Consider the following 27,744-nt stretch of genomic DNA (forward strand, 5'->3'; position numbering starts at 1 on the left):
ATTGAGGTCTTACTGTTTTACAAGACTTGATTCCTGGCCAGAACAGCATCCAGTCTAATTTAAGCCAAGATGGAACAAATGAATGTAATAAACAGTGGGGAGAAAGTGGTAACAGCAATAAGAACAGCTGATTCCATAGGCTATCAGTGTGCATAATCTGAAAGTTCTAAATTAGACAAGGTTTTTCTATTTTAAGAAACAAACATCAGAAAGCTATAATTAAGATTGCAAGATGTCTTTCACTGTAATTTCTGTTTTTACTGGTTCATGACTTTTGGAAAATCTCCTTATAAGCTGAAACATTCCATGTTTAACTTCAGCCCAAAGCAATATTTTTGTTTGATATTTTCCTTGAACTTTGAAAAACAAAGTGTGGAAGACAAAAATACACATGATTATTTTGTGGAATGATACTTAAAAAAAAAAATTATGGCAGTTCGAAACCCATTCCTCCACATGTGCCTAACCATTCTCAGTGAGGAGTAGTCATGGTGTGCAAAAAAATTGTAACTATAATGGTTTGATTTTCTAAGGTGCTAAGCACCTGTAGGTCCATTGATTACAGTGGGATGGAAGGGGGAATTGGGTGAGGGAACCACTCTGAGTAGAACAGGCAGAACCAGGACACCTATTCTTTTACTGTCAAATGCTGCTGCTGCTCCATCTACTGGCAGAAAAACTAGGAGTACATATAACTCCCTAATGAGGTTTTGACCACTTCTCCTCTTCTTTCAGATTCCCATTCCTAATGATTCCTCACTTGAAAGATGAACTAGGAAAGCCAACAGGGAGCTATGCTCCCACATACTACCCCTTATTTAACCTCTGCTCCTTAGGCTGCTAAATATATACTTAGAGCATGCGTAATATCAGCGATGGTGTTGCTCTAAGAACCTTCATTTTGTCATTTCCTGAATTCTGTGTGTTTTCAGTTTGCAACCTTAATACAAATTTTTGAAGTGTGTGTGTGTGTAATTTGGGGGGAAATTAATGTTAAGACATTGCTTGGATGTTAAGACTTCCCAGATCATTACTGATCTACATACTGGTATTTTTCTTGATATGTCTGATTTCTAAAATAAACTGCAACTTCTTCACACACACACACACACACACACACACACACACACACACACACACACACTGTACTTGGCAGCACTGGGGTAAGGGAGCATTTCAATCCTATTTTAGTTCAGGATAAAAGAAAAAGTTGTTACTTGGAATTACTATTATTTATTATTAATATGACACCATAAATTGGGATGATATTTTACAATGGTGTCTAGATACTACTGTGACAAGCACATTAGAAATGCCTTAATGGATACAGTGGGCCAGAAGTGCCAGACATGTAGGAAGATCTCTGACCTATAAAGTCTCTAAAAGTTATGAACAAGATGTAAATTAATATGAATAGACAGAGTGTTAGCATGTGGCTTCTAGAAGTTTTTGTAAAGGGTTGAGGGGCAGAATGTGTAAACAGATTGGCAAATGTTATCCTTTGATTAATCTGATTGATACAATATAGACTTTGCTTTCTTTCTCTCTCTAGCATGTAAAACTGTCACATGAATTTGAAAACCTGGTACTTCAGGATAAACGATTTGAGATCTGTGCTGAGGTCACACTGGGACTGGTGTGCTTCCGACTAAAGGTAAAATAGCAATGGCTTTTTCTATTGTTCCTTCTTGTTTTTTGAAGGTATTGATAGAATATATAGCACTGGATTAAATATTGTTATAGCTTATTTATTTATTTATTTGTTTATTTAAAATTGTAGAAAACTCTTGATACACACTCTACATAAACCAAAGAGGATCAAAGAAGCAATCTTGAGCCAGATTCTCTTTTTTAGCATAAGATTAAATTTAAAGAAATCCTAGCATGTTACGGTATGGAAATGCACAGTTAAAAGGCACCTGAACAACCATAACACTGCCCTGTATTGACACTATGCAATAGCCATATGATTAAAGCATTTTAGGATTTAGATTAAACTGTTTTTTAAAACCCATGTTTGTTCAGAGTGTCATTACAGAGCCTTGTTAAGATTGTTTGGGTGCCAAAACTGTGGTTTCCCATACCTGAATATGATAGGATTTCTTTTCAGTTTAAGCTTAACTCTGAATTTATAATACTTGTTTTGGGGAGAATTACAACATCCCTGTAATGTTTTGTTTTAATCTTAAATTATTGAATGTACTGTTAACCTTATTGCCATCTTAATATGTGGAGGGCAGGAGTATTCTGGGAGCTTCTTTTAGTGTGGGGTGTTTTTAATTATTAAAATGTCAGTCATGAACACTAAACCAGAAACCCAAGAAAGTTACCATATGTTATTTCTTATAATTTGAAGATGAGAACCATCAACAATATTTTTTTTTTTTTTTTTTACTTTTAGAGCCAGATTTACTAGTATGCTGGGTAATTCTGGAGAAGTACAAAACAACCAGTGTGCATTGACCTGTAAATTAGGCTTATAGTTGCCTTGCATCACCAGATTGGCACATATGAGTCGAGATAGATTGGTGATCTTGGCCCTTAGTTTGCAATTGTCTTAGTTATTCAGGATACAGGATATATTTTTTAAAACTTTTACAATATATAATTTAACTTGGCAAATAACATTCCAGAATATGAAAGCAGAATTCTATTATTATAATTGAAAGAAAAAGTGAATACTATCTATAAAATCCTGGAAGTGGACTGGACCACATTGGGGCAAGATGTGGGTGACAGCATAGAGGAATATTACTGAGAGAAGAGGGTTCTCTGGTGGTGTTTGGAGTAGGGGAAAGTGTCAGGGTGTGAATGTGAGAATATAGGGGATACAGGAGGATCCAATGGCAATGTCAAGGGTAGAGGGGAAAAAACCAGGGAGACATGCATGAGACATAGGTGGGAATAGGCAAGGGAGGCCTGTGTTGAGGAGAATAGAGCTGTGCACAGGCAGCGGCCTAGGGTGGGGAGCTAGTGTCAAGACATCCACACTTGAAATACTCCCAGTGGCTCTTCTTTTTTGGCTCCTCTGAGTACCATAGCAGTACTACAGGGGCAGTCCATTAAATCAGAGACATCTCTCAGGGACTGGTCTCCTTCCCCACACCTTATGTCCCACCACGGGCCCACCTGTTTGCATAGTACCAGTCTCTCTAATGTAACCCTCATCCCCACATACAGCCATAATTTCCCCAGGGCCATGTGCATGTCTGTTTCCCTCTCCCCCTCACACATAGTTCACTCTCCAGACATCATAAAGCAGTACTGTGGAGAGCCAAGAAGAGGAAGAAGTGGCCATGACATGGAAGTAAGTGAGGCTCTTAGGAGAACAGGAGGAGAATGTGAGGAGGTAGAGCAGAGGGAAGCAGGGGTTCTGGGGTAGGGAAGGGGGCTATGTTAGGGAGACAGTGCTACCTCAGTGCTAGTGCACAGTGGAGTGGAGACAGCAGTGCCCTGGGCAGCCTTTCAAGCACAGATATTCTAAGCCAGCATGGAGCCCCTGGAACCTTTAAGGGGCAAGGACAGCTGGGGACAATTTATCTACCAATGAGAACTCTTGCTGCATGAGTCCCATCTCTCATACCACTGACTCATTAATACCAATGGAATTGTAGCATGGAAATTAGATGTGGAGGAAGGCGGATGATTTGCTGTTAACTCTGACATCAGAGTAACCAGAGCTGTTGACCAGAATCTGTTTGTACCCTGTATAATTAGCTACAACAATTGTTAATAACTTAGCATAATTGCAACCTAATTTATCCAAATGTAGCCTATGCACAGTGAATTTTAACTATATGTAAAGTTTAAAGAGTCTGCATTGTTCTGTTAATATCGTTCAGAACAAAAAAAGTCTGACTGAGTGCTAAGTTTCTTAAAGGGCCTAATTTAAATTATTATTTATAAACCAATTAACAGATTTACTTATAAACACTCACAATTCATTCTGTACTCTGTGTAAATGCTGTACATCTGCTGTACAAAGTAAATGCTGTACACTGGGGAGGGTACACAGTATTCTTCATACATCATAAAGAAGGCTGAATCCCTGTTTCAAGTGCAAAACTCAATTCAGTGTTAACTAATTATGGAGCTGGAGCTGGCACCTTAATGAGCTGAACTGGAACACTGAATATGAACAACACCGAGATTCCTTGTTAAGTACCTAAGTGTGCTTTTAACTTTTCTTAATACTAACAAGCAAATCCAGCTTCTTTTGATGACATGATGTTATTTTTCAGACATTCCTTTCTTGGTTGTTCAATTGTCCCAGTTACCTGGGGTTTGATGCAACTGGTTGAGGAATCAAGATGAATGCCTAACAATGAGGGTTTCAGTAAAGGCTGGACTGAGCTAGGGTAGTAAAGTAGTTTCTTTTGTGCCTGTGCTGTCAATAAAAAAGGATCCCCTGCTGGTAGAACAGATGCAACATGTATTGTGGAGTTTTTCTGATTAGCAAAGGCCTGTTAACAGTTCTGAATATTTTTTTCTTCCTAATAATAAGTTTTTCAATAGCTCCATGGAAGGTTTTGAGGCATAGGGCTTGTGAAAGTTATTGCTGACATGAAAAATATTTTTAGACCTATTTTCTCACATGGAATAAGCAGACAGAGATTTTTGTAGGTCCGGTGACAGCTGTTAGTGCTCTATCTGTACTTTCAAGGAGCATTCCTGGTGAAGTGGAGCATGGCAACACATGAATTGTCACATTTGATCAGACCAATGGTCCATTTAAGTCCAGTCTTCTGTCTCTGATGCCTCAAAGGAAGGTGTAAGACCCTCATAATGGACAATTATGAAATAGTGGGCAGATGCTGGATGTCTTGGGCACTTTTCAGAATAAAGACTTGGCTCTAGCAATGCTAGATTCTTTAGCAATCTGGAGGCAGCAAGGCCTTCAAGCCCTCTTCCTTTTTGGATTTTATCACTTTTGCACAAATTTTTGTATGCAGCGCTGCCCACCCTTGTCTCTGTGGCTTTACTCACTTTCTGAATCATTCTTTCAAAATCAAGTTTTATGTTTATCAAATTCCCAGTAAAATCCCCTTTAAATCTAATGTACTTGCAGCTCTACTGGATTGCTTGTAATGGGGGATTGGGGTGATAGTGCAGCATACCTACAAAGAAAACTTGATGCAATATCTAGAGATAGTGAAAAGGTTAATTTTCCCCCTTTTATTTTTGATTAAACTTTTTTCATTGTCTTGCTTAATTAAAACTCTTTAATCTGTGTATTTTTTCCTTTCACACTGTTGAAGAGATGCACTAATAATGCCTAGATATCATATGGTAGATCGCTCTCCAAAGGCCAAAGAAAAAATCTGGGGGCTAATGTGTCAATGGGTTAATTTTTGGTTCCCTTGTCATGACTGCAGATGAATATGAGAAAAGTTGGTCATTTCTCTGAGGGGCAGGAAGAACAATGTCTTATTAAAACTGACATGCTCGATCAGTGCTGGCTACTTGCCTCCCAAAGCTCTGGGAGGGGACTAGTCCTCACTAACTTCAATTTGATGTGACACCAGAGTGTCAAAGCAACCCCTAAGTGCTTCTGTGGGAATATAAGAGAAAAAAGATGTGCACAGCTATTTTTCCAGAGAGCAGTAACTTAACATGAGATAACGGAGACCTAAATGCTAATGCTGTGCTGTTGAACTACATGTTTAATATAGAGGGAAAGGATCATTGATTTTATGGTGGATTATCATCCAGAACAAAGAGATGTATATTTCACTGTCACAATTGATGTGTCCAGGACAGAAAGCTCACCAACACAAAATTCAGTGTGTTGTTTGTTGTCATTGTGAACAGTAGTGAGAGCATAGTTCAAGTTTCATCATGGTTTTCTACAGAGATAAGGGCCAGGCGTCAGACTTCCTCAAAGTACAGGGTAAATTGCATACATTTTGATTTGGGACCATCTCTATTGTAACATGATCAAAAAGGGTGTGTGGAAGAAGATGTTTCCCACTTGTGACAGTAGGGAAACTCAATTACCTTCAGTATGTTTTTTTTTTTCCATAAGGGCAAGATTAGTTAGGCTTGCCACTGTGTATAGTACTGAAAGAGCAATAGCATGTGTTCTAAAGGAGGGGTTTTCAAAAGCACCTAAGGGAGTTAGGATCATAGGTCATATTGGGCTTGTGTTCCTAAATTTTTTAGGTACTATTGCAAATCTGCCCCTGAAAGCTTCGTTTCTGAATTGCTCGATGCAGTGTTCTGACACCAGCAATCCATGCCTCCCGTGTAAACCTGTTTCACCTACAGTACTTACCGGGCAGTATGACAGAAGCAACTGAGGAGTTGCTGCATAACCTCAGATGTATCTGTGCAAAACAATTGTCAACACTTAAGGTCAACAAAGGCTACCCTGAAAAAGTACTCCAAAATGGTTCACAAGGCTCAGGATGTAACTCCCAACCTGCTGGTATAAGAGTTAGGTACATTCCCCTAAAAGGGCGTAATAATAAACACTTAGAAAAGTATGCATTTTGGGTCTTATCCTGCAGTGCTAATACAGTAAAAGCAGGACTGGGTCCCTTTGGATAGTTTGTGCATGTTTTTTTAAAAGATTAATTTAAAACAATTTATTTTTCTTTGGAAAAATCTGTTTCAGTCCCAAACCTTAACTGATAAACATGGCCCTTTCAAATGTTTACCTGGGGGAATGACTAATACGACTCTAGCTGAGTCCAAGTGGAGGTTCAGGCCTCTCAAAAGCACTGCTTGGAACATTAGGAGTTGGAACTGGCACCACACTGGTCACTCTCAAAAATAAAATCCTACCACTCAGCAGTGGAGAGTACAGAAGGCATTTCAAGGTGCCACTGCAATGGAAGGAAGCATAATCTAATGATTCATGCATGGGAGACTCCTTCTGTGACCTTCAGCAAGTCATTTTAACCTCTCTGCCTCAGTTTCCCCATCTATGGAAAAGGAATACAACCTACCTGACAGTGGGGAGAATTAATTTATTCATGTTTCTAAAAAACTCTAATGCCTGATAACTTAATCTGTATAATAAGATTTCAGCATTGTCATCTGTCTTTGTGTCACTCTGAAGCCTAGAATGTTTACAAAGTCATTTGACATGATGGAAACAGCTACAAGCATGGTTGAGGGCTTTCTGTTTAGAATATCACCAGGATAAATCATGACAGGAGTACATTGTCTCTTACTGTCCAACTTTTAAGTTCTCAGCCATTTTGACTTTACAAAATACAGCTGTGCAGTGTACAGCTACTGTAAAGTATGCAATGTAATGTATCTATGCTATGCCAAGAGTCCTAGACCATTGTGATGTCAAAGAAAACTCAGTCACCACCCTTACTCTACAGCTAATTTGCATTTCATTGTGTGAAGACTACACAGATGGTGGATTACTTGGCCCAACTGCCACATCCATTCGACACAAAATACCCCAAACACACCTAGGCCCTCGCTGCAACATACCCCTTATCCACCACTCTCACAAATCATCATGAAATCATCAGCACCATGTACACACTCTCCTGCCTCCACTCATATTTCCTATAAAACCATAAACTTGGGTGGCAAAGCTGCAGGTCATCACTAATAGGTATTATATGGAGGAACAAGTTCTCTAACAATGCAGACTTTTTTTAGCGTTTCTGCTACTATAAGCAAAATTCATTCCTTGACTTTAAGCCTTGCATGAATTTGGCTTAACCCTCTCACCCACCCCAGTCCTTTCTATCTTTCTATTCAAACATGTCTTCAATGGGAGTTGTACTTGAGTAAAAACTGAAGGATTTAGTTAACAAATATTAATATTTCATTGCAAAACTTTTCCCTAATGGTCTTTGATTAGCTCTTAAAATATTAGGCAGTTAAAATAATGAACATTTGTATATAAAGTTGCAGATATTGATGACCCCTGCTCCTGCAAAAGTTGTCTGGCATCAGAAATGCCCTAGACCACTGCTTCTCAACCATTTGGGGTCCATGATTCACAAAATGACTGAAGAATTATCCCATGACCCACTGTATTCCCACAAACTTTTGGTGGCAAAGGATTGATGAATTTGGGTCATGGGAAGAAATAATGGGTGCAGACTAGTGCTGGTATTATAGTTAGGTAGACAGTGCTGGTTGGTGGGACCAAGAGGTAACAACTGGCATTTAAAGTTCATGTTTATTGGTTTACAATTATTTCAGGGCTCCAATGAACTGAATGAGGCCCTTCTTAAAAGCATAAATGATGCCAGGAAGATCCATCTGGTTCCATGTCACCTGAGAGAGAAGTTTGTGCTACGTTTTGCCATTTGTTCCCGCACAGTGGAGTCTGTCCATATCCAATTTGCCTGGAAGCACATCTCAAAGCTAGCAACTGACCTTCTGAAAGCACAGGACAAGCAGCAGCAGTGAGGAATGGGAGTGGGGTAAGGAGTGTTAATTGATTTTCTCCATGCTGCCAAGTTTTCTTTTGTGGGAGGGGGAATTATGAGGGGGGAAATATAGCTATTGATATTATATGGCCCAGCTACACTACCAAAATGACTGTCAGCAAATTGTGGTGTAACATGGTCTCCTGATTGCATTATACCATGATTATGGTCCTGTAAAAATCAGGGCTGTAAGGAGTTCTATAAATGGTTTTAACACTGTTTGTTCTTGCCTGTGTAGACAGGACCAAATTATCTTATTATAAGACAGTTGGAGCACTATCCGGGTCTATTTGTTATCATGGTAGTTTTGCAAGTGGCCCTTGAAGACATCTGCTTTCCTAGGTGGCAGAGCCAGTGGTAAGAAAGGAATTAGAGGAACTCTAATAGCTCCTAATGTAACAATTTTCTATATAGATTCCTCTACCTTCCCTTAAAAAGGGTTAGCTTTGGAGGCAACCATCCTCTTAAAATGCAATGTTCTACATATTGCTAATTCTATTTGCCTACATAGGTACAGTAACTCCTCACTTAATGTTGTAGTTATGGTCCTGAAAAATGCAACTTTAAGCGAAACGATGTTAAGCGAATCCAATTTCCCCATAAGAATTAATGTAAATGGGGGGGTTAGGTTCCAGGGAAATTTTTTTCACCAGACAAAAGACTAATTATATATACACACACACATACACACACACACAGTATAAGTTTTAAACAAACAATTTAATACTGGTACACAGTGATGATGATTGTGAAGCTTGGTTGAGGTGGAGGAATTAGAGGGTGGGATATTTTCCAGGGAATGCCTCACTGCTAAATGAACTAGTAATTGACTGAGCCCTCAAGGGTTAACTCTCACACTCTATGAGGCAGCAGGAAAGGAGGGAGGGCAGACAGAGACACACACCCTGTGTGTGAGAGAAAAAATGCGCATTTCCCCTTTAAGTAGCTGACCCCAGGCTTAAGTACACTGCCCTGTTAATTAAATCAGCTTGCTGAGACCTCCTGAGAGACCACAGCTACTACATAGAAGCTCCCTCCATAGTGTGTGTCCCCTCCCCCCCATGGAAGATGGGGTAAGCGGGGTGCAGGAGTAGGGAGGAGGGGGAGACACCCTGACATTAGCCCTTCTCTTCGCCCCTCCCCCTGTACAGCAAGCGGGAGTATCTGGGCAGAGGGCAGGAGCAGTACATGGCAGTGAGGGGAGGTACACAGCTGAACTGCAGGCAGCTGCTGCACAGGGAACTTAGGGGAGTGGGAAGCTGATAGGGAGGGCTGCCAGTCCACCCTGGTTCCAACCACCCACCAGCTAGCTGCAACGGGGTGCTCTTCCTGCAAGCAGTGGATAAAACAGGCGGCTGCCAAAGGACGTTAGAAGGGAGCATTTCACAACTTTAAACGAGCATGTTCCCTAATTGATCAGCAACTTAACATCGAAACACCGTTCACCTGGACGACTTTACGTGAGGATTTATTATACTTCTATGGCCTATATCAGTGTAGTATCTGACTGCCTAACTGGTGCTGCAAGTAAGTAGGGAACTAGAAACACTTTTTAACTGAGGAATATGCACATTTTATTTGGATTTGACTTCAATAATAAAATGTTTATAGACCTGATGTCACTGGAATGTAGTGCTGGCCTTTTGGCAGGTAGAAGAACCAACTCAAAGCTTTAAATAGTGAAAACAATAGGTATTTAACTTTAAAGGGGTTTGTTCTCCTGACTACCTGAACAGGGCAAGGGAAGAATAGACTGTTTCCTCACTCCCACCCACCCTCCCCACACACCACCACTTCCCACAGTGTAATTCTTTGAACATTTAAGAATCCACTCCGCTTAGATGAAAAATTGACCTAAATCCAGAAACCACTGCTCAGTCCAACTAGCTGGATGGGGTGCTGGGAAGAAGCAGGAGTGGAGGAACCCACGCTGCTCCCCTGAGCTGAAGTATGCTCTATAAAAAGAAGAACAGGAGTACTTGTGGCACCTTAGAGACTAACAAATTTATTAGAGCATAAGCTTTCGTGGACTACAGCCCACTTCTTCGGAATGCTCTAATAAATTTGTTAGTCTCTAAGGTGCCACAAGTACTCCTGTTCTTCTTTTTGTGGATACAGACTAACACGGCTGTTACTCTGAAACTTGTCAGTATGCTCTATGTATCCTTACATCCCCTGTGCCCTGTCTGGGAAGGGAGAACAGGAGAATCTGCACAGCCTGATATCATTTGGCCCTTTCCCCAGGCACCCCATTCCCTGCTCTCTTTTACTCCTTGGGGTACATATCCCCTCCACAACCTTCCTACTTCCTCCCAGTACCAGGATCTGCTGCCAATAATCCTACAGTGGTTGTGCTTTAAATGTTTCTGTTGATTTGATAGACTTTACATTGAGAGACATTTCCTACAAATTGGTAGAAATGTTTTAAGTGTGAGTGATGTATTATAATTAATTTACATTTAAATGATTTTCAAAAAATCATTAACTGTTAACATCTCAGAATATTGAACAGCAAAATTATTAAAGTACGAATTTACTTTATATAATTTCTACCATTTGAGTACGTTTGTAATTTCCCAGACTGGACCATGAAAATAGTCTGGTCAGTTTTGTTCTCATATTCTCATGTACCAGCACAATGCTACTGTTCTGGGATTTCTAACATACCAAGTACATGCTTTATAACCAATGCTACTTTCTTTCATTAAAAGAAAAAAATTAAATCTTGAAAACAGATGTTAGGTTTACACATATTTAAAAACAGAAAAAGTAAAGATTATACTGGAGCCTAACTTACGTAAATCTATATCATACTTACAGCAATGTAAGTCTCAAAAATTCATTTGCTCTGAAGCCACATAAAATAACATTAATTACTATGGTCTCTTTGAGGCATTGTTCATCATATAAATTATTATTAATGATTAAAAGGGGATTGGGCTGTCTTTGAATTATATTTTATGTTGAATTAAAAAAAATCAGTCTACTCTATAGTGATACATCTTGAAATATTGTGTAAGGATTTCATCTGTAATTGTAATCTGTGCACTACCTGATACTTTTCATGAAATCACCAGATTCCCTCTGTATTTCTAAATTCTTTTCTGAGGAAATGATTTATTTGAAGAATAATCTGTAAACTATGTTGTGTGACATGATGCTATGTGGTCTTTAAAGCTGCTAATTTATGTGGTGTAATGTGTAACAAACCTCTTTGACATAATACCACTGTAATTGTGACTGTAAAATGTTGCTCCTGTTCCCACATTAGTCAAAGATGATTTATTGTTGCATCACTGTCCGTTTTTGTTCCACACACGGTAACTGTGGAGTATGAAATATTACTTTCAGAAATGTAAACCATAAATATAATTCAAGGTCCATGTTGAAAATATGTGCCTACGATTCCGATAAACCCACAGAATAAAATAAATGTGCAGTTCAAGCACTCCTTCATTATGTTACCCTATAAAACTTAGATATTGCAGGGGATGGGCCCCAGGACCACTGATCTTATTAAGACTCTTATTTAAAATATGAATTCCAGACTGCCATTTCTGGGGTAAACTAAAAGAATAAATGGATATCAAAGGAGCTAGAATTCCCTGGATCTGGATGTTTAAAAAAAAAACTGATTTCAAATGCAACAAAGAAAAGGAAGATGTGGTAAATCAGTCTGAAAACCCAGGCAACATTCAGGCAGGTGACTGAGCCACTGTGCAAAACACTGCTCTTGGCTACTCTATTATAAATTCAGAGTAACTTCATTGAGTTCAAGTGAAATTATAAGGGTATATAAGCACAGAATGTGGTGCTCTGTATATAGATGATCAACAGACTGAGTGAAGCTGAGGATTTTAGATGTCATATTGTTCCTCTTAAGTGTTTGCTTAAAAAAATACATTATTCTGGTCTCAAAACAAAGGAAGCTGCTTTGTCTTCTGGCTTCCTAGCCAATAAGTCTCCCATACTGAAATAATTTTTACAAACTTCACATTAGAAAACACTTGTGTCTGGTAACCAGAGAAGAATTACAGCTCCTCCACCAGATGGACCAATATTTTTGTGCAGTAAGTAGATAAACAGCTCTGTGCAGGACAAGACAAGTCAGATTATAATGTTGGGTAGGGTAGGGTAAATCGAAGATAATTCCACAGAAATCAGTGGCGTTGCCTGGATTTACTACTGTAACTGAAATTAAAACCTGTCTCAAAGTAACTGAATGGGAAATGCATAATAATGAGTTTTTACTAGACCGGGTCGGAAAATTTCTGACAAAATGAAATTTCATTGAGAAACAAATACATTTTCACCAAAAAGTTGTTTTCATGCAGCTCTAATCCAAACACTAAGTAATCATTTTGAAAAAAGTATAGCCATTTTTATAACTGAAATATTCTAAATGTAGTAAAAATATTTTTTAAAAAATAATAAAAGATTTTGCTCCAATTGCTTTTTTTAAAACAAGGAATGAAAGGTCTGTAGATTTACAGTGCCCCTGACTTAGCAGCAAGCGGAAATCTGGGTTTCATATTTACTTGTTTCTAAATTCCAGAGGTGAGGTGACTTGTTATAATTCATAAGGAAATGGTGAAGGCTTTTTTTCACACCTTCCTGTGCCCTATTTTGCCTTGGAAGGTAAAGGGTGGGTAGTTAAGGGAGGTATAATTGTTGCCTTGAAGTGTTGACTTTACTTTATTGGAAAAAAAATCGGTAATCAATTCAAGAACAAAAGCATCATTTGTGAAAACTAGGTGATTAGAAGAAACACCATAACCATGGTGTTCCTCTTATGCAGCTATAAAATCTATTCGTGGGTGAAATGGCTTCTGGAAACCAAAGTTAGGTCAATGCGTGAACCCAGATCCATTGTGCCTTTTGTTCACAAGCTGACACAATCTGTGGTGATTCATGTTGTTTAACATTGATGATGACTATGAAGCCTAGTAAGAGCACTTTAGCAGAATATCCAAATTCCACAGGATATAATGTAGTTGCTAGATGAGGGGAAAAATAAAATTAATCGGGCAATTTTGAATAACTTTGCAGATTTTTCTTAGCTAGTACAATATGTACATTCTTACTGTGATAGTAGATTAAAATATATTTAATTACTGATTATAATATATTCTAAGACACTGATTATTGCTAATATGTAATACATTTGTCTGCATTAAAATTATTACAGTTCTACTGTTTCCCTCTTGCCTTCTAGTACTGGATTCTGTTCATCAGTTATTTTACTTTGTTGTAAACTGCAAAGGTACCATATTCTGTGAGTGCTATCAATATTACTCTTCCCCCCCCCCCCATCCCACCAGTTTGTCTTCTATAACTGTGTTCTAAACCAGCTAGACACCCTTACACTTGAAATGCTCAAGGACAGGAGCTAAAACATACAAGTGAGAACAAAAAAGTTGAAAAATTGAAGGTGTGGGGGGGGGGGAAATCTCACTAGAATAACATAAATGATGGTTAGTGCCTAACTTGAATACCTGGAGTCGCTTGACTTTGGCTGGAAAATGTTTAGATTCTCTGTGTCTTTTTGTTGTATGTTGTGTGGATAGAAAGCCTCTTTTACTTGAAATCTGTATCCAAAGCCTGTTAACCAAACATTAATAAACAAAAATGAAGCCATTGTATTGTCTACTTTTGTTATTCTCCAGCCTTCTCCATTTTATGTATACCCAGGGCCAGCTCAAGGCACCAGCCTAGCAAGCTGGTGCTTGGGGCGGCACATGGAAGGGTGTGGCACGTCCGGCTCTTCCGCGGCATTTTGGCAGCGGGTCCCTCACTCCCTCTCGGCAGGAAGGACCTGCCGCCGAATTGCTGCCAAAGAAGCGACGGCAGTAGAGTCGTGGCGGAAGTGCTGCAGACCGCAATCGCTGTTTTTTGTTTGTTTGTTTTTTTGGCTGCTTGGGGCGGCAAAAGCCCTGGAGCCGGTCCTGTGTATACCATCAAAAGTTTAAGAGTTTCCAACTTCCTTAAGCAGCAGCAGCTCTACTGAAGTCAATACACCTATTTTCAGCAGCAATGAATTTGACTCCATATTTTCTTTAGAGGTGTAAACTTGCAGATCGTAGTTCCCATTGGAACCGCTCTCTTTTCTCAGACCATTCTGAAAAATCCTGACAATAAACAGGCTTTTCATGAATTTGCATCCATCTCTGGGCATAGGTGTAGTTACCATTTTGAAAAATGTACAGCCACATGTTGATCTTCTCTTAGTGATTCCTATAATTCTGTAAACTAGAGATGGCATTATACCCAGTAGGCCAAATTCTGGACCAAGCAGCAACTGCAGTGAAATCAGCTGAGTGTAACGGAGGGGGAAATCTGAAGGTAGTGGAGTTACAAGATGTAAACAGCAGCAAAATTTGGCCCACTATCACTAAAACAGAGTAGAAATATTACGTCACCCACCTTGTCTCTCTAATATCCTGGGACCGACACAGCTACAACTACACTGCATAAAATAGCATAGGACAGTTGAATATGCTGTAGATCAGAGGTTCCCTACCAGTGGTACATGTGAAAAAGCAACTTCTCCAGGTTCTGCTCACACACAGCCATTAGCATGTAAAATCACTCCCAGCAAAGTTACAAGAACGCTTTCCCAGCCACTCATGAACTACATACAGGGTGACACAAGCAACTTCTTAGTCCTAGCCTTGTACCCTGAGAAATATGTGTCTTGTACTGTACAGCATACTCCTCAACAATGCAAGCTCATTAATAGTCTGTTATTTCATCAAAGGAAATGATTATGCACCAACCTTTGTTAACCTGAGTAGTGAGTACCCAAACACTCGAAGCAAAATGCATGGGTTTAGATAAAACAATAAAACAAGTTTATTAACTAGAGAAAGATAGATGTTAAGTGATAAGTGATCAGTAAGGCTAGGATTTAATCACGGGTATTTTTAGTAAAATGCATGGACAGGTAATGTGCAATAAACAAAAATTGACCTGTCCATGACTTTTACTAAAAATACCCATGACTAAATCTTAGGCGGGCATGGGGGAGGCCACTGCTGGGTGGGAGCATCCGGACGGGCCGCTGCTGGGGTGCGGAGGGGGAAGTGATCAGGGCCAGTGCCACCAGCTGCCTGGGGCAGGCCCGGGGCCAGCGCCACCAGCTGCTGTGGGCCGCAGACCACAGCTGCTCCGGCCAGCCACCTGGGGACCACTGCCAGGGCCAGCGGACCACGGCTGCTCTTGCATGCTGCCCAGGGACCACTGCCTGGGGCCACAGACTGCAGGTGCTCCGGCCACCCCAGGACCGCTGCCAGGGGCTGCCCGAGCAGCAGCTGGTGTGGCTGTCTCCAGGGCCGCTCCAGCACCTGGTCACTGCAGAAGTCTTAGAGGTCGTGGAAAGTCATGGAATCTGTGACTTCCGTAACCTCCATGACAGACACGGAGCCCTACTGATAAGGCATAAAAGTCAGAATTGGTTACTAACGAAATAAACAGCTAAAACCACAATCTAATTCCTAAACTTTACCAAGCTAAGTAAGATTTGAAGCAAACCTCTTTTTCACGCTACCAGATGCTTAATTTACAGGCTGGATTTCCTTTCAGCCTGGGACCACTTCCCTTAGTTCACAATGTCCTTCAAGTATTCATTGATGTTATGAGCAGAGATATGTAATGTGAAGAGGAGAGGGGTCTGTTGAACGGATGTGTCCAGCCTAGAGTGTACCCGGGGAGCTGTCACAGTAGAAAACAAGTTTTCCTATCTTGCAAAACTGAGATTCTGAGAATTAGCCCATGCTGCATTAGGATGAAAGTGGGACCTTTTGAAGCTTTTCACAAAAACTCAAAACTCCTACTGCCAATAACTAGTTATGGGGATGTGTGAGACCTGGGTTCAAGTCCCTGGTCTGATTCAGGCAGACTAGAGATCTGGACCACTCAGCTATTTTGGAGTGAGACTTTCTCTCTCTCTTTGGTTATGCCAGAAATTCCAACCTGGATCTGAGAAAGCTTTCCCAATGAAAGTTTTGCCAACACCAGTATATTCCAATTAAATGTTTTGGCTTTGACATGTCAGCATTTTCTGAGGGGAAAAAAACATTTTGTCTAAGAATTCCCAACCAACTCTTAACCTCACATCCTCTAACCCACCCGCCCAGACTCCCCCAGCCAAACTGACTTCGCTTCTAATTTTTCCCAGGCACCTGTCCACCAGCCAAATTCAAAACTTTTTTTTTAAACTATGAGTCCGTAGTTACTATTAAATCTTAAATCTATTTAAGCCTAAAATGTGCACAAAAAGGAGAAATTTGTAAGAAGGTGGTATGTGAACCAATAAAGTTTGGGAACTGCTGCTGTCAACAGAGTCCAGTTAGGGTTGCAAGGCATCTGTTTTTTGACTGGAAAGCCTGTTGAAAAGGGACCCTGGTGACTCTGATCAGAACTGCTGACCAGGCCGCTAAAAGTCCTGTTGAGGGCGCAACAGCGCTAAGGCAGGCTCCCTGCCTGCCCTGGCTCCACACGTTCGCCGGAAGCAGCCAGCATGTCTAGCTCCTAGGTGCAGGGGTGGCTGCAGGGGCTCAATGTGCTGCCCCCACCAAGAGCACTGGCTCCGCAGCTCCCATTGGCTGGGAACCGTGGCCAATGGGAGCTGCATGGGCGGCGCCTGAGGGCGCAGGCAGCACACAGAGCTCCCTGGCCCTTCTGCCTAGGGGCTGAAGGGAAATGCTGGCTGCTTCCAGGACCCGCCTGCGGTAAGTGCCACCCAATCAGAGTCCACACCCCAAACCCCCTCCTGTGCCCGAGCCCTGAGCCCCCTCACGCACCTAAACTCCCTCCCGGAGCCCATATCCCCAGCTGGAGCCCTCACCCCCTCCCGTATCCCAAACCCTTGCACCATCCCGGTGAAAGTGAGGGTGGGGGGAGAGCGAGCAATGGAGGGAGGGGGGATGGAGTGAGCGGGAGGTGGGGGCCTCGGGGCAGGAAAGGGTAGTGGGGGGGGGGTGGAGCAGGGGGCAGGTCAAGGGTGTTCAGTTTTGTGTGATTAGAAAATTGGCAACCCTAGCTCCAGTAAATATTTTCAAACCAGCTGGAGCCCCCAGCGCCTCAGCCCCATGGCACATGCTGGGGCTCGGGGCTTCAGCCCGTGGGAGGCATCGGGGCTAAAGCCATGATCCTTGTTGCTCCCTTCCACCTGCAGGACAAAAGCCCAGAGCCCCGAATGGGGGAGTGAGGCCTCTGGGAAATAATCACTGAGAATTTAAGCCCTGGCTGCTCTGGATAGTAATGATGGCATAATAAGCTCAATGAATAACAAAACCCCACCAATCATTGTAGAAAATTTTGCCTGCAGAAAATTAAATACTGCAGTGCACCCCACATGAGTGACTTAAATGACTGCATTTATTAAATTGAAGGCAAAAGTAATTGTGGACAGAACATTGCACCCATGAAAATGCTATCTGAAAACTTTGGCCAAAATGAATGTGAACAGGAATATTACAGTTTACACAAGGGAAGTGAACAGTTAAGGCTGTGACGGGTTGGATCACAGAAACCCCCCTGGGAGCTGCCAACTGATGTGCCAAGACTACTTCTGTTCCTGTTTTCCCTGCCAGTTCAGGACTCCAGCACCCTGTCTTGCTGAGCCAGACACTCCCGTCTGCTCCAACACAGACCCAGGGTCTGAATTACTTGCCCCAAAGCTGCAAGTTTACCTGAAAACAGCTCACAGAAGTGTGCTTTTCTTTAGCATTCAGATGCCCAACTCCCAATGAGGTCTAAACCCAAATAAATCCACTTTACCCTGTATAAAGCTTATACGGGGTAAACTCATAAATTGTTTGCCCTCTATAACACTGATAGAGAGATATGCACAGTTGTTTGCTCCCCCAGGTATTAATACATACTCTGAGTTAATTAATAAGTAAAAAGTGATTTTATTAAATACAGAAAGTGGGATTTAAGTGGTTCCAAGTAGTAACAGACAGAACAAAGTAAGTCACCAACCAAAATAAAATAAAATGCGCAAATCTATGTCTAATCAAACTGAATACAGATAATCTCACCCTCAGAGATGCTTCAGTAAGTTTTTTCTCAGACTGGACACCTTCCAGGCCTAGGCACAATTCTTTCCCCTGGAGCTCTTGTTCCCGCTCAGGTGATAGCTAGGGGATTCTTCATGATGGCTCCTCTCCTCCTCTGTGTTCTGTCCCACCCCTTTATATATCTTTAGCATAAGGCAGAAACCCTTTGTCCCTCTGGGTTTCCACCCCCCGTCACTGGAAAAGGACCAGGTTAAAGATGGATTCCAGTTCAGGTGACATGATCACATGTCACTGCAAGACTTCATTACCCACTTGCCAGCACACAGGTATACAGGAAGACTCACGGGTAAAACACAGCCATCTGCAGACAATAGTCCTAGTTAATGGGAGTCATCAAGATTCCAAACCACCATTAATGGCCCACATTTTGCATAATTACAATAGGCCCTCAGAGTTATATTTTATATTTCTAGTTTTAGATACAAGAGTGGTACATTTATACAAATAGGATGATCACACTAAGTAGATTATAAGCTTTGTAATGATACCTTACAAGAGACCTTTTGCATGAAGCATATGCCAGTTACATTATATTCACTTAAATTTAAATATTCTCACAGTTCATAAAAGCTTTTAAGGGGGAGGGATAGCTCAGTGGTTTGTGCATTGGCCTGCTAAACCCAGGGTTGTGAGTTCAATTCTTGAAGGGACCACTTAGGGATCTGGGGCAAAATCAGTACTTGGTCCTGCTACTAAAGGCAGGGGGCTGGACTTGATGACCTTTCAGGGTCCCTTCCAGCACTATGAGATAGGTATATTTCCATATATTCTATTATAAATAGAATGTGTAATGAAATATTTTATTTTTGTACATTTATTTATATGAACTGTGAGGCCACTTGGATATTTATTTACATTCCCATAAATGTTCCCTTATGTGTTTGGTTTTTGTCTTAATATAAGCTGAGTCACAAAGCAGAATTATTAAAATATATGCACGCTCTCAGCCCTTTACATTAGCCCTGAGTCTGGAAGCTGAGCCACGTGGAAAAACTTGCAGGATCAGCGAATGTGTCTTCTACAAGGATGATCTCTTTGTTGCCTGACATAAGAAGACTATCTTCTCAAATAAATTGGCAGGATTGGTTGCAAATAGGTCTGCCAAGCAATTTAAAAATTTGTGATTAATTGTGTGATTAATTGTACTGTTAATAACAGAATACCATTTATTTAAATATTTTTGCACGTTTTCTACATTTTCAAATATATTGATTTCAATTACAACACAGTGTACAGATGGAGCATAACTTTAATACAGTGGTGGTCTAGTTTTAACAACAGATTTCAAAGCCCCTCTTAAGAAATGTGCATCCTGGCCACATTATTGGCACAAGTAGGTCGAAGTGGGTAAGATCTGAGGGGAGCCCTTCTTAAGGTAGAGAAAGCTTATGTGACACATCTTAAAAACACACACAAAGGCAGCATTGCCCATTCTTGCCATTTCATTGTGACTCTTAAAATATTTAGGGGCAGCTTCATAAAGGGATTTCAGTTCCTAACTTCCATGGGAGGTTAGGAACTGAAATCCCTTTGTGGATCTGGGTTTGTGGGTTTTCTTGATGCCCCTGCACCTCATGGTTGTGAAGCGTGAAAAGGTGAGTTAAACAGTAAAGATTCAAAAACTCAGACGGCAAAGAATCCATTTTTAAATAATGATTTTCTAACCCCATTGCACCATGGGGGGCGGGGGGGGGGTCCGGACACTTCTTGATTTTTAAGCCTTTGGCTGTTGGCAGTAGGGGGATGGGGACAGCGCACAGGGACCGAGAGGGGCAGGAAGAAGAGCGGGCAATGGGCACGCAGCAGCTGGTGATCAGGCGATGCAGAGATGCGCCCGCCGCCCTCCCCGGGGCGCCGCCTCCCTGCAGGAAGGGGGGGGCTGGCTCCATGGGGAACAACCCCCCCCGCACGGGCCTCGCGCGCGGAGACCAATTATCGTGATTTTTTAAAAAAAAGCTGCTCTCGCTCGCCCCCGCCCTCAAAGCACAAGCTGAGCCCGCCACGAGTGGCGCCTGTTCGGTATCCGCCCCCCGGCACGGATCCTGCTCCTATTGGAAGGCAGCGCTGTTGCCACGACCAATGGGAGCGCCATCACGGCCGGGCTTTCTGCGGGGTATCCCAGACCCGGCGATAGCAGCGCGCGCTCACTTGCCCGCGTCTTTTTCTACCGCTCCCTCCTCCCCCCGGATTCTGATTGGCTGCGCCTCTCCCCTCCATGCCCCCCCTCGTGCTCTCTGACTCTGAGCTGATTGGTTGACTGGCTAAGGTAGGGCGGGATTGGAGCCTGCGGGACGAGAGTGGAACGCGTCCGGGAGACGGTTCGTAGTCGCGTGAGGCGAATGTTTCTGGGAGACGCGCGGCCCCAGCAGGTTACTGACACCGATCCTCGCCCCGCCCGCGCGGAGTCTGCTGCGCGAGCTCCAAGCCGCCCGAGAGCGCTCTGCCGCGGTGGGCCCCCACTGCCCTGCGCTGCGCCCTGGGACCTTGTTGCAGGGGTTGTGACCTCGGAGGGAGGCGGGCAGAGTGGGCTGAAACGTGCTACGCCAGCCCCTTAGTTCAATCGGTTCAACCCCTCCCCCGTCAGTACACGCCGATACCGGTGGGAAGCTGTTCGGATTGCACAGGTGAGACCAGACAGCAGCTCCCCAAGGGAAATACATATGCAATAGGTAAGGGTGCCAGGGCTGGATTAACTTTTTGTGGGCTCGGTGCCAAATAGATTTATGGGCCCCCATGGGGTGGGGGACAATGAGGTATAGTGCGGCGAGAGTAGCCCTCTCTATGCAGCCTAGCAGGAGGGCACTGTTTACAAACCTGCATCTGCCAGATGCACACCAACCTGCCCAGCCCTGTGCTGCCAGCATGCTCCTTCCCCTTGAGGGCGGGCCTGCACCACAGCACTCCCCCCTTATGACCAGCGCCCCTTTGCCGAGAGACCTCCACCACAGATATCTATGCCCAGGCCCCCAAGATCTCCCCTGCTGGCCTCCCGCCACAACTGCACAGCACCCTGCACACCACACCACTTGCCCAGTGCCCATAGACCACCCGCCCACCACCTTCCTCACAGTCCCACCATCACAGCTGCACAGCACCCCATATTCCTGAGAGGATTCTGCACCAAAAAAATTAAAATTCTATGCACAATATTTTAAAATGGGAGCACATGGCAGTGGGGAGCACAGGCCACTGGTTGCATGGAGGTGGGAGATTACCCTGCAGCCTCCCCGCCTCCACCCTGGGACAGGGACTCAGCAGTGAGGCAGCACCCAACACTGACATACTGCAAGGGCCAGGCCTGCCCCACAAACACCCTGGGGCCTTGCTCCCCTGTGCCGGGCACACCAGGTATGGGTGAGCAGACCCAGCTCTGTAGTAGGAGCCAGGTGCGGAGGGACTTAGTGTCGGGGGATCCAGGTGGGGGTAAAAGAGTTCTCTGTGGGGCAATCTAGGTGTGGGTGGCTCAGTGGGAGATCTGGATGCACAGAAGCTCCTTGGGGGGGTTCCAGGTGCAGGGGCAATGGGATTCTGCAGGGATCCAGGTGAAGGTGTTTGGGGCTCAGCGGGGGAGGGAGAGGTCTAGGCGAAGGGGAGGTGCGGTTCATTTAGGTAGGGGTCCAGGTGCAGGTGGTTGGGACTTTGGGGAGGGTGTCTGGAGGGTACTCATCGGGGTGGTACAGATGCAAGGGAGGTGGGGCTTATCAGGGTGAGGGTTTGATGGGCCTGCTTAACAGGGGAGCCCCAGCTTCTGCCAAGGGGATGCCGCATGCTGGGCTTCAGCTTCCCCCCGCCCCAGCTTCCCCCATCCTCTTCTCTTCCCCATCATGATCCTATACACCTTCCCCACCGCTCCATCTCCTCCCAAGGCTTGGGGGGCAGGAGCGAAGCGGGTTGGGGCCGGGTAGCTCCACTTCCTACCGCACGGGGCGGCGGGATGTGTAATGACCCGGCCCCAGCCCGCTCCGCTCTGCTCCCCTGGCTCCCAGACTTTGGAGGAGGGGGAACCGCCCCCCAGCACTCACCAGCGGCGCGGCTGGGAACCAGCGGAGCAGGCTGGGGCCGGGTCGCTCCACTTCCCGCCACCCAGTGAGTGCAGGGTGGGCCTGACTCCTGCTGCAGTCCAAGATGCATAACTCTGGGGAGGGAGCTTGGGGGGGAAGAGGCAGAGTGGGAACAGGGCTAGGAAGAGGTGGAGCAGGGGCGGGGGTAGCTTTCCTGGCCGGATTAGCTGGCCAGGGGATCGGGCTAGCCGGGGCCCCTTCTGACTCTGGGTGTGGCGCCATGGTAAATTTGGTACTGAAGGGTGCATTAGGGCCCTGAGCTTAGTGCCCCCATATCTAACTGGGGTGAAATGGAAAGAGGTGGGGCCCAGCCCACATGATTTACCAGGGCCCCAAATTTCTTCCTCTGGGCCTTTCTATGGGTGTAGACCGCATGCACCTGGCAATAACTGAATTTACAATATGAATTTCCACCACTGAACTACAGACATACTGCTTGTTAACATATTGCACTTTATGAAATGTTCCTGAAATGTGTATCCATTTAGTAAAAAGTGTCTGATATGTGTAATCTGACCTACTAGTGGCATCATGTCTCTAAATGTGCTGTTTGTTCTGTTAAGCATAGGAAGCAAATTGCTTGCAGCTTATTTTAAGTAATCTAGTTATATTTGTGAATTATGTTGTTTGTGATGTGTATCAACAGTGTTCTATATCTATCATTTATATTGTAAGTTTAAGAGCGTTGTATGGACTTTACCCTGAAAGATGATTATAAAAATTTTATTGTGGGATTCCATATTCATGGTGTCTCACTGATTTCTAATCTGGATGTGCTGGGTTTGCAAATAAAACTGTTTGATTTCTCCTCCCTCCTCACCCCCCCCCCCCAATGGCAGGTTTTCAAACTAAGGCTAGATGTGAGACTCAGGTTGGACTATTTCCATCTTGTGTATCATTACCAGTGACTCAGGTTCTGGAGTCCAGATTAAATGCTCAGTTATAAGCATGCTGAATTTCTACTCCACAGTCATCGATTTAAATGTACTGAAAGTCACAAAGCACTCTGAGGCCAAAGACCTAGATAGAACCTGATTAATTTGAAACTATAACACATTGAAACAAATATAGTTCGTGGGGAGACTGAAGGACTGGAATTACTGGAGAAGAGGGTTGATTGGTGCAGGATAAGAGCTCTTTAAAAAGTCTTTTGAGATAATTGTGGATTTCCCAAACTGAGCACACACATGTGCCCGTACTGATACCATTAAGTCTAGGCTTTACGAAAATTAGCATTATATGTGCCTGATAGGCACACTTCAAAGAGACGATAACTTTGAAAGTCAATCAAATACAGTGTGTGTGTGTGTGTGTATATATATATATATATACACATACATACATTTGGAAATATATATATATATATTTCCAAATTCAGTGAAAGGCTCATTCCAGGCCATATTTTATCTTTCATACTTCAGCCACTTTTGCAGTAGCTCTGTAAAAAGAAGTGCATCCTCAATTTTAATTAAAAAAATAGCTGAAGGGATTTCTAAAGCTAAAAAGATCACTGGTGGACAGAAACAAATCAATGGCAAGTTTTAATCTGAAAAGGTGAATTATTGGAAAGTACTCTAGTATTTGCTATCAGGTAACACATGCTCTTAATTTTCATTTTTAAAAAAAATCACAAAAACCCTATACTAAACTCTGCCCTGCGCTTTCCAGTCTCTTCCCTCTTCCTCAGCCCACAAACTTTGTGTATTTTCGTCATTTCCACTAGTATCATAGTAACAGATTCTTCATTCTGACAACTAAATACTTGTCTTAAGTAATACTCTATAGATTTCTCTCCAATAAGGGTTAACCATTGCTGACTTGTGTTTAGCTAATCCACCTCATCTGGCCAGCTGTTACCCTGCAGTTCTCCTCTTAACCCCGTTCCCAGGGAGACCTGTTATAAGGAGCAGTTTGCAAGGAGAGCAAGAAAAGCCTGGATCCTAACAGTTTTATGCCATAAATGTTGTTGTTTTGTAGGAATGGTAATGTAGGCAGCCCAGCTAAGTGTCATATAGAGTCTGCTGGCTATCACTCTGACTTAAAATTGTTAGCAATTAATTAACTATACATTTATGAATTTAAAAGGGAGAAGCAAAAATATAATTAAGTAGTTACTGAAATTAACTTTTCTTTGTAACTTAATGCTAAATCTTTCTGTTTGTTTTATCATAGATCATGCAGACACCTGTCTCTAGTGCTGTACACCTGAGTGAATGGCAGAAGAATTACTTTGCTATTACCTCTGACACCTGTACACCAGGACAGAAGGCAGATGGATACCGTGCACAGATTCTGCACATTCAGTATGCATGGGCAAACTCTGAGATCTCCCAGGTCTGTGCTACCAACCTGTTCAAAAAATATGCAGAGAAATACTCTGCCATTATTGACTCTGACAACGCAGAGACTGGCTTGAATAACTATGCTGAAAACATTTTGACTTTGGCAAGATGTCAGCAAAATGACAGTGACAAGTGGCAGTCCTCCTTGACAACAAGTAATGTGTTTGAATTAAAGAGTGTTCAAGAGTTGATGCAAGCTGGCAAAAAGTTCCAAAGCTCTCTGATGGCACCAGCAGATGCCTTTGTGGTAGTTGATAAGGAGGTCAGTGCCTCTGTTACTCCAGGTCTGCCTAAACTCAATGTGTGCAGCAGTGCTGTAGATACTGACCTCTGGGCTAGCTCATCAAAATGTATAAGTCAGGGACCAGATATTCTTGAGAGTCTCTCATCTTTGAAATGTCTTCAAAGTAGTGTGCCTTCTGTGACCAAAACTACAGATATACTTCCTGCCTCCTCTGCCTCTTTAAATGAACTGCCTAATACAGGTTTCTATGCAAGTCCATTATCTGGAAACAACAAAGCATCAAGTAGCAGTTCCCCAAGTCATTTTGAGATTGGACAGAATTTGTCTTTTTCTAATCACTCCTCTCTTCCGGCAGGATCTGGAAATCCAGGAAAAAGGAAAACATTTTATAGCTCCAGTGATGAAAGCAACAGTACAAGTTCCAGCCTTGCTTCTTCCAAGCCCTCCATTAATACAGAAACCAAGAACTTTGTAGGGAGTGGAAATGGGAGTGAAGAGAGCAGTGGTTTTAAAACCGCAAAAGAACAGCTCTGGGTAGACCAGCAAAAGAAATATCACAATCAGCCTCAACGCACACCAGTCTCATCCTATGGTGGCATTAAAAAATCTTTGGGAGCTGGAAGGTCTCGGGGTCCATTTGGAAAATTTGTCCCTCCGGTGCCAAGACAAGATGGGAATGAAAATGGAGGACCGCAGTATAAACCTTATGGCGCTGGACCAACAGAGTCTTCATTTCCAGTGGATGAACGTTTGAAGAACATAGAACCAAAAATGATTGAACTTATTATGCACGAGATCATGGACCATGGGCCTCCAGTGAACTGGGATGACATTGCTGGAGTAGACTTTGCTAAAACAACTATAAAGGAGATAGTAGTCTGGCCTATGCTGAGACCAGACATCTTTACAGGGTTACGTGGTCCTCCCAAAGGAATTCTTCTCTTTGGCCCTCCTGGGACAGGTAAGACTCTTATAGGCAAGTGCATTGCGTGTCAATCAGGAGCTACTTTTTTTAGCATCAGTGCCTCTTCGCTGACCTCCAAGTGGGTAGGTGAGGGGGAAAAGATGGTCCGTGCACTGTTCGCTGTGGCACGATGTCAGCAGCCAGCTGTGATTTTCATTGATGAAATTGATTCTCTCTTGTCTCAGCGTGGAGATGGGGAACACGAATCTTCTAGAAGAATAAAAACTGAATTTTTAGTCCAGTTGGATGGAGCAACAACCTCGTCTGAAGACCGTATTCTAGTGGTGGGAGCAACAAATCGGCCGCAAGAAATTGATGAGGCTGCCCGAAGAAGACTGGTAAAAAGGCTGTACATCCCTCTTCCTGAAGCTTCAGCTAGGAAGCAGATTGTAACTCGTCTGATGTCAAAGGAGCACTGCTGTCTAAGAGAAGAGGAAGTTGAGCTCATAGTTAAAAAATCTGATGGATTTTCTGGGGCAGACATGACACAGCTCTGTCGAGAAGCTTCTTTAGGTCCTATCCGTAGCCTTCAGTCCATGGACATTGCAACCATCACACCCGAACAAGTTCGACCTATTTCTTTTCTTGACTTCGACAATGCTTTTAAAACTGTGCGACCCAGTGTGTCTTCAAAGGATCTGGAACTATATGAAAACTGGAACCAAACATTTGGCTGTGGAAGATAACTGCATCTGAATTGTCATGCAGAAGTTTCTTTCTCTCTCTCTGTCTCACCCATACACACATTAAGATCAATGGTCATTTATAATGTTCAAGTTTATTTTTGTTTATAATAATTCTTTGTAATAAAGCTATTTTAATAAATGTGATGAAATTCATTACTGGATTGTATGCTGCTTCCTTGCCCTGAGTTCTGAGAATAAAATGCACTTCAGTGCAGAGAGTTTGCAGTAGGCTCTCAACCAGAGGATGTTGAGAAGGCCAAGACAATAACAGGGTTCAAAAAAGAACTAGATAAATTCATGGACGATAGGTCCATCAATGGCTATTAGCCAGGATGGGCAGGGATGGTGTCCTTAGCCTCTGTTTGCCAGAAGGTGGAAATGGGCAACAGGGGATGGATCACTTGATGATTACCTGTTCTGTTCATTCCCTCTGGGGGCACCTGGCATTGGCCACTGTCGGAAGACAGGATACTGGGATAGATGGACCTTTGGTCTGATCCAGTATGGCCATTCTTATTGCATTTAACCTCCACAATTGCTGGGAAGAGCAACCCACCCACATCAACCAATGGAGAGCACCCACAAAACAAAAAAGACCCCAATATTATTTCTGTACAATACTAATGATTGTTCTTGTTAATAATCTTATGCAGTACAGTATGCAAATCCGAGATACTGGACATACATGCTTTAACTGTACAAATGTTCATAAAGTAGTTTAAGTAACCATTCAAATACATTACAAAACAGTTTTCTCTGGTTCTGAGTCCTAAACAGTTGCAGTAGTTCTGATCTTGCACCCATGCAGAATAACTTTTGAAGTGAGGACTTGTGCAAGTATGGGGTCCATATTAGCAGATCATTTGTAGGATTTCATCATAGTAACCAGAAGAATTCTGATATAATATACTTTGTGGTCATTGAACACAAAGGGGGTATTATTCTCATGTTTTGGTA

General features: G+C 42.9%; 2 protein-coding genes across 7 annotated transcripts in view; both read left to right on the forward strand.

The window, feature by feature from the left end:
* DDC (dopa decarboxylase) overlaps nucleotides 1-14,046 on the forward strand; it is a 117,682-nt gene extending 103,636 nt beyond the window's left edge. For all 3 annotated transcript variants that reach the window (XM_054019881.1, XM_054019880.1, XM_054019882.1), the window contains 2 exons: nucleotides 1,553-1,654; nucleotides 8,179-14,046. In XM_054019881.1, the coding sequence (XP_053875856.1) occupies nucleotides 1,553-1,654; nucleotides 8,179-8,388 (312 nt within the window). In that variant the 3' untranslated portion in view covers nucleotides 8,389-14,046. The remainder of the gene's footprint in view (nucleotides 1-1,552; nucleotides 1,655-8,178) is intronic.
* FIGNL1 (fidgetin like 1) lies at nucleotides 8,391-26,940 on the forward strand. Of its 4 annotated transcripts, none has more exons than XM_054019879.1 (2): nucleotides 8,391-8,402; nucleotides 24,724-26,940. In XM_054019879.1, the coding sequence occupies exon 2, from the start codon at nucleotides 24,727-24,729 to the stop codon at nucleotides 26,785-26,787; it is 2,061 nt and encodes a 686-aa protein (XP_053875854.1). In that variant the 5' UTR covers nucleotides 8,391-8,402; nucleotides 24,724-24,726; the 3' UTR covers nucleotides 26,788-26,940. The 4 variants fall into 4 exon arrangements, with proteins under 4 accessions (XP_053875854.1, XP_053875853.1, XP_053875852.1 ...); XM_054019878.1 differs by lacking the exon at nucleotides 8,391-8,402 and adding an exon at nucleotides 20,786-21,159; XM_054019877.1 differs by lacking the exon at nucleotides 8,391-8,402 and adding an exon at nucleotides 20,786-21,114.
* The last annotated feature ends 804 nt before the right edge of the window (nucleotides 26,941-27,744 follow it).

The sequence above is a fragment of the Malaclemys terrapin genome, chromosome 2 (genome assembly GCF_027887155.1).
Source record: "Malaclemys terrapin pileata isolate rMalTer1 chromosome 2, rMalTer1.hap1, whole genome shotgun sequence".
In the NCBI taxonomy this organism is placed as follows: Eukaryota; Metazoa; Chordata; order Testudines; family Emydidae; genus Malaclemys; species Malaclemys terrapin.

Coding starts and splice junctions, on each gene's coding strand:
- FIGNL1 (XM_054019876.1), top strand. CDS start 20,830: ATGTTTCTGGGAGACGCGCGGCCCCAGCAG. Junction 20,860..24,723: donor GAGACGCGCGGCCCCAGCAG/GTTACTGACACC, acceptor GTTTTATCATAG/ATCATGCAGACACCTGTCTC.